At 43.4% G+C, this 10,869-nt stretch overlaps 1 protein-coding gene across 1 annotated transcript in view; it reads left to right on the top strand.

Annotated features, from left to right (window-relative positions):
- Positions 1-10,539, top strand: part of ano2b (anoctamin 2b) — a 55,189-nt gene extending 44,650 nt beyond the window's left edge. Inside the window, exons 27-29 of the mRNA XM_070853555.1 lie at positions 538-716; positions 9,252-9,357; positions 10,159-10,539. Coding sequence (XP_070709656.1) covers positions 538-716; positions 9,252-9,357; positions 10,159-10,539 — 666 coding nt within the window. The remainder of the gene's footprint in view (positions 1-537; positions 717-9,251; positions 9,358-10,158) is intronic.
- The last annotated feature ends 330 nt before the right edge of the window (positions 10,540-10,869 follow it).

Raw genomic sequence — 10,869 nt, forward strand, 5'->3', positions numbered from 1 at the left:
TAGTCACTTTTTTGTGAGCACGGTCAGGTTGTTAACCCCAGAGGCATCTGGGGTTAACAAAGATTACATAAAACAACAGTATTTTGCTCCCGACCGTGAACTTCTCTGCTGGATCATGTCGCCACGTAATCCAGCTTTCATTAGGTATCCTGCAAGATCCCAGAAACATGTCTACAACACCTTAACGTACTGATCCACAGATCAGGATGTGTGTGTGGGGAGGAAAGGGCAGGGTGGGGGGGTCAGGAGAGTTCTGCTTGGGATTTGTCCACGGCCAAATCCTATTCCGTTTACTTTTAATACTAAACAGATTTGGGGGGGATTCAGACAAACAAGCTGCAGGAGTTTCTATTTATTCTACAGCTATGGGGCATTGGACACACATGCACACATAAGCCGGTCTGCAAGCTTCAAACGGGGCACAAGAAGAAACTGGGAGAGATTTGACAAATCATCAGTTCTGCAGGATTGTGTCATGGTGCAGTTTTGCTGCTTCACCCTGTTGGTCTGTCTCTCTCTGTCTCGCTCTCTCTGGAGGCCTTTGTGATCTCCTTCACATCAGACTTCATCCCTCGGCTCGTCTACCAGTACATGTTCAGCCAGACCGGCACCATGCACGGCTTCATCGACCACACGCTCTCCTACTTCAACGTGTCCAACTTCAAACCCGACACGGCGCCGCAGAACTCCGAGCACGGAGACATCACCGTCTGCCGGTAAAAAACTAAAACACACACACGAACATGCAGGTGCACGCTTGTGAGAGTCCTTATTTAACCATAAAGCACTCATCAAGGCATCTTATGAAACCAAAATGTGATTATCTAATTCAGCATCCAGCAGAAATAGCCAAATATAACCAAACAGACACCTATTCAGACATTTCTACACACACACGCACACGCACACGCACCCTTTTCTAATTAATTTTTTCCTTTTATTGCCAGTGGACTACTTAGTGAGCATCTACGAAAACAGTCAGGTCAATTCATCTATTTTTACATCAGAGGAATTTAATTTGGGGGAATCTAAGCATACAAAACAGCAATACTCTGTCTTGACATAGCTTATAACGTTGACCTTAATAAACTCACAAACGCGCCCTTTACTCTATATCAGCAACAAATATCTACCAATTTCATGCTTATTTCAAGGCTGGTATCCATTTAATTTGACACAAGGACGCCTCTGTTTCTGCTGTGGTTCACGGAGCTGGCGCCAATAATAATAATAAAGTATTTGCGCCATTTATATTCTTTTTAACTCAGAACCAAAGTTAAAGCACTTAATACCAAAGGTAATCCCATTCTGGATGGCCAACTGCCTACTGAATAAACTGCACATTTGAGTCTCTTGACTCAAGTAGAAGGAAGTGGGAGAGTTTCTTTAGTTGTTCCTTGATTGCTGAGCAGTGTGTAGTTACTTAGGTTAATAATAAGGCATCTAGGTGCCCAACGCGACTCCCAAACCCTGCAGATATACCCTGTTAACGCTTTCTCTTAGCTGCTAATGCGCCGAACGCCCGTTTAATCTGAGAATTACCCGTCAAACGACCGACAGACAGGTTTTCGGTTGGAGGTGTAGGCGGGGGGTTAAGGCTGTCACTCACACCTTCATGCAAACAGAAGTAAGTCCCTCTGAATCCTGAGGCGTCCAGAGAGGATGTGAGAGAAAGTGTGCCACAACACCAGAGAGCTCAGTGCGATCAGCCCAAAAAAGACAGTGCACTATTGTTTGGCCTTATGCGTTTTCACTCATGCCAGTGGCAAGCATCTCTTTCATAATATCAGTATAAAGTGCTGTGGAAGAAAAGGTCACGGATGCCGGCGCCCACATAGATAGAGGCCAACCTGCTGTTACATAAGGCGGATTTACAATGCAAGAATACGGCCTTTGTGTCAAAGTAGTGTGGTACGTCATGTCTCAAACACGGCGACATACTGAACGCCTTGAGTGCTTACAGGCATGAAATTGGCTCAAGGGTGTTCCCATAAGGGCGTGTGTGTGTGCAGTGTATGTACAGACTGTGTTTAGGCAGTGTACTGGCTGCCTATGCAGTGGACAACGCCTCTGGCCTCCAGGCTAATGATTCAGCTCATGTCAGATGGTCCAGACAGTTCCTTTCTTTCTTTTTCTTTCTTTCTCTCTGACCCAGTTAATTTGGGGTTTGCAGTTGTGTGGGTGGACATCGGCAGGGGGCACAAAAGGAGGTCAGGAATTGATAAATGGATGGATGATTGGTGTCAAACAGGAAATGGAGAGATGAGGGATGTTACTGAACGGAAAATAAAGGAGAGAATAGAATAGCATGGAGAGATTTGGAGATAACAGAGGAAAGACAGGAAGGGCAGATGGATGGATACAGAGATGGATGGTGTGATAGAGGCCCACCACTAAGGTATTAAATCTTTAATTACATTTAAAAACAGCAGTGTGACGACCTGCAGTTTCTGCATCAGTGGGCAGAGCATCACTGTACTCTGCACTCATGTTTTCGCTACTGTATTCCCCGAGCTAAATGAGCGCTGAATAAAAACTAAACTAAGAATTCTGCTTGGTGGTAAAAACTTGTCAGGAAAACTTTGCTCCAGACTATTTTAGTTTTTACTCTTGAAGGACCACATGCAGCGCAGCCTCAATCAGTCCCTCAGTTCTGATTTATATCAGCCACACATGAAGGGCAAACATTTCCTCCTTTCGTCTCTCAGGATGTTCCAGCTGCAAATAATAAACAGATGCAGCAGCTAAAGGAAGCAGTGCAGTTATTACAGTTGGTTATGGACATTATCACATAGAAATTATAGATAGAAATACAGCAGAAACAAAAGGAAAACTGCTTTTAGTAACTGTGATATTCTGTCAGTCACCTGGAGGAAATGATCATAGTTTAACCCCTGTGATGCTGCACTGTTGCTCTGAATAGATCTCCTCTTCCACCATGCACACAGGTGTGCTGCATGCTGGGTATTCCTACCTGCCTGTCTATTTTTGTTTCATGTATGCCCTGACAGACCGAGAGCTTATTAATAAATTGATGCACCACACAGATCCAAGTGTGAGGAAACCTTCTTATATCAGGAATGCAACTTTATCCACATAATAATACAACAACTGGTCTTTTCTCTTGCTTTTAAAAACAAGTTTATTTCTAAGAAACAGTAGAAAAAGCTCCTTAAGGACAAAATTGTAAAATTGAAGCTGACCAGGTAAAACCAGGTCCAAACCCCTGCTGAGTTATAATGGAACAAATATTAAATCGCTATCAGTCTGTAATTTGGCTGACCTCGGACCTCCATGTGGAGGGGGCAAGAGAAAAGGGAAAAAAGGGGAATTTCCTTCAGGGATACAGTTTTTCTCTGCATTCCTGTCATGTACTGACATCAATTACCTTTAAATCAGATTATATTTGGCCAGGAAGCTTTACAGTGATTTACAGAACACAAAGAACACATACACAACGTCAGCAGATGAATTAAGGATAATAAAGACAAGAGACAGGACAAGTTAACCACAAACTCATGTGATTAGCAGGCTTCATGTGTTGCTCAACATTGTCCCTTCCTTCCTTGACGAGACTTTAAAAAAAAATACTATTATGGTAGCAGAACTGACAGCAAGTTGGCTGTAATCACACTCAAATCAGCAAGCAGAGGCCAAAGAGCAGCGAGATGGATTATCATGTCATTCCTGTTTACGACGTTTCCTAGAAAATTCGTATTCTTCATTCAGAAGCAATTGGTTCCAAAATAAACTGAGTTCAGGAATAAATGTAAAAACATCAGAGTAATTCAGAGTATGAATGCTGCTCCGATAAAAATGGAGTTAAAGTTCAGGAGGTCTGGCTTTTTGTTTTTGATGACAATTCTTTCTTACAGAACCTATTATGAGCTTACAGCCTTTAGAAACAGCTGAACACAGGATCTGGTCTCAACACAATAACATGCAAACCCATTAAAATAAAATAATTTGACCAACCATTGCACAACACAGACAACTTCTTTTAAAATGTTTTGACATGCTTTCTCAGGTTGACGGTCCAGTTTGTGTTTGAGCAAACATTTAAACACAATATGAAACTCAAAAATCCCAAACAATAAGAGAAGCAGGGGGAGGAGGAGTTTACTATAATCGTTTTATTTTTTTCTGGTGTGATGAAATCAGCGTACGACTTGTTGCATTGTAGAGAGGAAAAGAAATCTTTCACATGTAGTGGAGTGAAAGTGTACTCATGGGTATAGTAACTGATTTTAATACAGTTTTGAATGCTAAAATAAAGGTTGGATGGATGATTTGCCTGTAATTGATCACCGGGGCAGCACGGTGCCTCACAGCAAGCAGGCTCCAGGTCTGAATCCAGGTGTTGAACCTTTCTGTTCACCCTGTGGGTTCTCCAGGTTAACTGGTGACTGTGACTGTGAATGTTTGTGTGTCTCTGTGTGTCAGCGAGCAGTCCAGGGTGACCTCGCCTCTCGCCCAATGGACGATGGATGGATGGGTGTCACAGCGCCTCATTAGGGCAGCTCAGAGTGTCACTCTGTGCTAAATGTTAACATCAACATGCTGCCACACTGATTTTTAGCTGGCATATGCTCACCATCATCGTTTTTGTTTTTAAATCTTGACCTGATGAATACCAGTTAATCCTGTGGGGGGCACTTATCTGCCAAACTTCACAGCAACCCATGTAATCATTGTTGAAGCATTCAAAACCATGAATATGAACCTCGTGGTGCAACAGAGGAAATGTCAGGACATCACCAAATCAAAGTGTTAATCACATGTTGGCGCTAGAGGGAAAATCAGGGGAAGTCTACATGATTCATCCTCTGGAGATCATGAGTGTGTGCACAAGGTTGTTGAGATATAATAATGCTTGTGCTGTGACGCTGTGGGGTTTTTATTCCTAATGTGTTATTTCCAAACACTGTATGTGGACTAAACACATGTGTGAGACAGCTGTGTGTTCCTGTGGCTACAGTCACTGTACAGACACCTCGTTGGCTTCAAGGGGTTTTTAATGCTGTTTTTCTCCTAATTTGAAACGGACTGCAGCGTGATTAGTGACCTCGTACCTGTCGGAGAGTAATGAGACACATGTTGGGTGGAAAGTTTGGACCTTCAGTGTTTTTTCTCGTGGGGGAAGTGATTAACTGCAGATAGAAGGAAGTGGTTTTGGATGAGAGTCAGCAGGACGCCTGTCAGACCTGTCACCGCTAACAGCTTTGTGGAAAGAGCAACAAGAGGGACAGAAAGATGCTGCTGCTGTTGTTTTAACTCATTTCTCTGCCGTAACGTTACCTGAGAGCAGCCATGTGCTGCCATGAAGGGTGTGTGTGTGTGTGTGTGTGCGTGTGTGTTTGTGTGTGTGTTTGTTTTAGGGATGGGAATGGCCTGACCCTTGTCTGTCTGAGAATTTATTCCTGGATCCCAGGAGGCACTGTATTGGCAGCAGGAACTCTCAGGAACACACACACACACACACACACACACACACTCACACACACTCATGTTCTCAAGTCTACTAGCTGTAATCTCATTGAGAGGTCTTATGAAAGAATATTGAGTTAGATGCTCCAGTTGCTGCCGAGTTCCACTATTATAACCAAACATGGAGCGTCTAGACAACACACACACACACACACACACACACACACACACACACACGAGGAGAGAAAGAGGGAGAAAAAATATTCTTTGATAAAAAAAATATTAAGTCCACCAAGGGAAGTGAGGTGAAATCGACTGGGGCAGAGCGGGACGGGAGGCTGTCCTGATACTTTGGAAGTTGATCCACAACAAAATACTGTAAAATATTGGCGAGCGAGGGAGAGAGAGATGAATAGATCAAAGAAGAAGAAGAAGAAAAAAAAAGAGAGAGAGGGAGAGAGAGAGACGAGTTGACTCTCACAGGCAGCATTCCTCACTCATGACTGTATAAGGAGAAGGAATCAGACACCATAGGACCGCTAACACACACACACACACACACACACACCTCGCCCTCCCGCTCTACTATTTCTATACTGCTAGTCAGCGAGACAGCTCAATCAGAGAGGAACTCTCTCAGTGTGTGTGTGGGCGTCAGTTGTCTTCATCTAAAACGCTGATCTGAGGCGTCACGTCGTGTTAAACTGCTGCCTGTTTACTGGAACAGACAGTTTCCAGTGTTCCTTTTCTGTTCTCATCCATTAAAAAAAAAAAACATATCAAGTTTTAAATCCTGCTTTAAGCTTAACGGTGTGAAATCTAACCTGAAATGATCATTTCTATTTTAGTCCTGCTTTGATTTGTCTGATGGACCCGATAGGAGAAGCATTAATAATGACTCAGGTGTCCCAGTAAGTCATGACAGTGTCACAGCTAAATGGCACTCAGTCATCAGTACTATTTATATATTATATTATTTTCCTATTTTCTTATTATCTAAAGTCCTAAAAAGATATGTGCGTTAGTCAACAGCAAGAGACAGATGATTTTTTTTATCCTGTCTGAATTGTGTCATGAATCGCACTCATGATGTTTGACAATTTCAAAGATAATTTTGCAAGTTAAGAAAGTCTCAGTTCCTGGAAATAGCCTGGTCCCAAATAGCTGTCACTATTAGGTATTAAAACCGTTGCATCACGGTTGGTGTCTTGCTCAGGAAGTGCGGTGTGAAGCTGCTGCTAGCAGTGATATCTGCGAGTGGCTCGTTGTGACGCTGCACCAGTCAGAGTAATATCAGAGAAATCCAGTTTTACTTCAAGTCTTGGGGGACTAAAGGATCTACTGCACATAAATAAAAACATTCAAGATTCCTCAGCTGTTTATTTACACAATTAGCTCATTGTATAGCCTTGGTCCCATTTTGGTTTTGCTTTGTTGTCTCACTAGAAACAAATATTGGTTCAACATTACTGAATCTTTCCCTTATTTGTTGTGACAGGCTGCTATCATGCACCGAGTCAGCTGAGTCACATATGATTCTTCTGCTGCAACACAAAAAAACTGTAAATGAAGTGCACAGACTGCAGATGTTGCATTAGCAGCCTGTAGGACAAAAACAAGGTGGAGAAATGGAGCCCGTGGCAGCCGGACAAAAGAATAAAGAATAGAAAATACAAATAAATCCCAAAATCTGGAGTTTAAAGGAGAAAAAGATTGATGTTTTGTTATTTTCTGTCTCTGTCCGCTCTCTGAAAAAGGCCATAAAGTTGATAAAAAGAAGAATTATTAGAAAGGAGAATCAAGAGGATTAACATTTCTGGACAAACATTTGCTCTCAGTGACTTATTGTGTACGTTTGTGCTCAATAATTCCTGGTACACAGCCAAGCGAGCGTAACCAAGCTGTTTCCTGTTGGATGCAGTCACTCCATAACATAATGAGGGGCTCAACCTCTTTAAGCTCAGCGTCAGGGGTTATTTATAATATCTGTAACTATTTGGATGTAGTCAGTCATCCGCATATGGAAATATAAAAGACCACAGCTGGATCAACATTAGTGTTGGCTGGGCGGGGGGGGGGGGGGGGTCTATACCTGCTTAAAAACCTGCTACACAAGATGAAATTCATCAAAAATAAAACAAAAAGCAAGAGTTTTATTCCTTATTTACAGTCTGCACCGTGGCTCCTTTCTATTTTTAAAGAGTTGCCCTTTTCCTGTGGGATGCAAAGCACAACATATAACATTCCTTTCAAGGCAAGAGCTGGGGGGGGACAGTCCATCACGCTGTTAATCTCGAGGACATCTTTAGGCAGAATTGATGGATAGATAAGATAAAACAGACTCAGATTTACAGACAAAGGTCAGCATTATATAGATAGACTGGGCCTCCAGCCAGCATCAGTACATTAAGACAGACATCAGGGTCAAAATCAAGTAAACTGCCAAGATGCAAGCACATGGTCCAACAAAAAGACTCAGTGTTCCAGACATGGAAGAGGAAGAAGAAGAAGAGGAGGTGATTAAACCGTGACATGTTGATGAGCCGCTGAACGCACAGAGCAAAGAGGGAAACACTGAAGCAGCAAACATTAGCGGAGACATTAGCGGAGTGTGTTTCTGCTGCAGCCAGCCAGCAGCCGTGCAGAGCGGAGGCCATCAAAGTGTGAAACACAAGCACAGTAAATGTCTGGGAGGAAACCAGTGATCTGTGTCATCTATTATCTGGTTCGTCGAGGAAACGGTGACTTCGTTGTCACAATTAAGGAAAACCAGAATGTCAAGCATCCCTCTTACAAACATTCAATAAAGGAACAATTAGCTGCTGCGACTGTTTTACGCGTTAAAAGCCGATATGTGTTGCCTTAAGACTTTGGATCACAGCCGAGTAAACAACAATGATGACAGACAAATGATGCGGTTTTATGGGGAGTTTACTTTTATGCCAAACTATTTGTCTGGCAGGAGGCAGGAAGTGGCTGAGGTTTTGTTGTCACTGTTTACCAGACAACAATTAGAGACTTTTATTAGTTTTCATTTATTCAACAGACATGTGATACCAGACTCTACAGCAGGCTTTACCCAGCATGCCGTTCAGAGAGGCCGCTCAATGTGTACTTCTATTGGGACACGGCGCTTCGTCGGGTCCTCAGCAAGTCGATCAGATGAAGATGAAAATGAGACTCCTTCTGTTTTAGTTAGATGACTAGATATACAGCTGTTTAATGTGTGTGTGTGTGTGTGTGTGTGTGACCTGCTCAGTCAAACATCAGTCGTGTGCAGTTGTGTTTCATCCAACAGGACGTCTCCAAACAAAATACATCCTTTTATCCGTCAGTGATTATTTATATTATCTCGTCACGCCTTCTGCTATTTCTCAACCACATCTCTCTTCATTTCCTTTCACTCTCTCACTTCATCTATTCTCATTCTCCTGCCTCTCTCTCTCTCTCTCTCTATGATTCCTTGTCCTCGTTTTCATTTCACTTCACATGTGGTTTGAATTTTCTGCTGTGTGTTTTGCCAGCACAATAAAGAGTGTTTACTACAATGAAAACAAAGGAAAGGAATCCCAATAAAGTTTATTGCGCTTTGAGTCGAGTCCCAAGCAGAGCGGAGGACTGGTTTTAATGAGGCTACGTCTCAGCCAGGTGAAGATAAATCAGTTTGGATGAAAACAATAGTGGAGAAGGAAAGATTCTCCAACTCTGCACTGCATCTCCCTGCAATCACCTGTCAGCTAAAACAGCACGACACTTTCAACCCAAGCAGGAAACACTGTCATCAGCATTAACACTGCCTCCTGTGTGTGTGTGCTCTGTTCCAGGTATAAAGACTACAGGGAACCCCCCTGGTCTTCAAACGCCTACACGTTCTCCAAGCAGTACTGGTGCGTCTTGGCCGCTAGACTGGCTTTCGTCATATTGTTCCAGGTATGAGCTCATTGTGTTTTCTTAACAGGCTGATGCTAATTCTAATCAGTTCACGTCTCTAGAAAGCAACAACAGGCACAATATGACTTGTCTGGTCACGGTATATCATTTACTCTGCAGTATGATTAAGCTGCTTTACATAGGTGGGTTTCGTTTGTGCTGGTGTTTCTGCAGTTGACTTCATCTGATTAGTATGATAAAAAGAGTGTGTGTGCATATGTGTGGCCCTGGGTCGATCACGCTGTCCCCTCATCATGACCAGATGCCTCGGTGAGTTAGCGAGCAGCTCGTGTGATAAACAGCTCTTTCCCCTTGCACGCCTCACTAACACATGTCTACCAAATGTCCTTTGACACCAAAGCAGTCGTACGAGTTTCTCCTCATTACCTCTGCAGACAAATCACCCTCAAGTGTCAGACACACGAACAGAGTGCAGGAAATGTCTTACAATGTTAACCGATTGCCGCCATTTGCAGAGAAATTCATGCTTCTTCTCTGAGTCGCAGCACAAGTCTGACCAATTCAGCGTGATTTACCAAAAAACTTTCAGAGGATATCTTTTCCCCAGTGTCCATCGTGAACCAGTGGCCTTTAATCTGCATAAAAATGATGAAAACACTCCTGAGGGGATCATCATGTCTTTAAGTTTTCTTCAGGATTAAAGTAATCCAGTGTGACAGGAACTGCTAATGGCTAATTCTGCATCCTTTTAATGTTTGCCAAAATATAAACAAATATATCCTTAAAGTTATTTTTGTCATCCCTCTCATTCATCCATCCTCCCCTCTGTCCCTCCTCCAGAATCTGGTGATGTTCCTCAGCCTCGTGGTCGCCTGGGTGATCCCGGACGTTCCCAAAACCATCGTGGAGCAGCTCAAACGGGAGAAGAAGCTCCTGGTCGACCTCTTCTTACGGGAAGAGAAGGAAAAATTCCAGCTCATCCAGAGTCTCTTCTCTAAGGACGCCACCCTCCACCCGGGCAGCCACACGCTCCACACGGGCCAGGGCATCCCCATCCCGAGCCGCTACAGTACTCTACCCCCGGGTCCGACGCAGGGCTCGGCTGGAGATGGAGGCGGGCCGAGGACGAGGTGCAGGGCTGCCAGCTTCAGCCAGTTCACCAGGAATATTCAACCATCGCCCAAAAGTGAAAATGAGAATTTGAGACACACGGCGGTGTGAAATGTGAAGCGTACGTCTGCAGGGATGCTTCAGCCGGGCCTCAGGACTGGAGAGCGTGTTGCTGGGGTGATGTCTTCGCCTGTATCTTGTGTGTCCTGGTGTGTGTGATGCAGTAGTGCTGTGATTCCAACAACAAACAAACAACAACAACAACAACAACAACAACAGAAAATCACAGGATCATTTTCAACGAATTTGAATTCATTGGTTGAATGTGCAGAGTCCACGCCGGTTGAATGGGCGTCTGTGTGTTGTCCTTACTTGAACTGACTGTTCACCTGATAAAGTGTTACAATTTTTACTTTTTGGTAAAAATAAATTATTTAGTGA

Source organism: Pempheris klunzingeri, chromosome 22 (genome assembly GCF_042242105.1).
Source record: "Pempheris klunzingeri isolate RE-2024b chromosome 22, fPemKlu1.hap1, whole genome shotgun sequence".
In the NCBI taxonomy this organism is placed as follows: Eukaryota; Metazoa; Chordata; class Actinopteri; order Acropomatiformes; family Pempheridae; genus Pempheris; species Pempheris klunzingeri.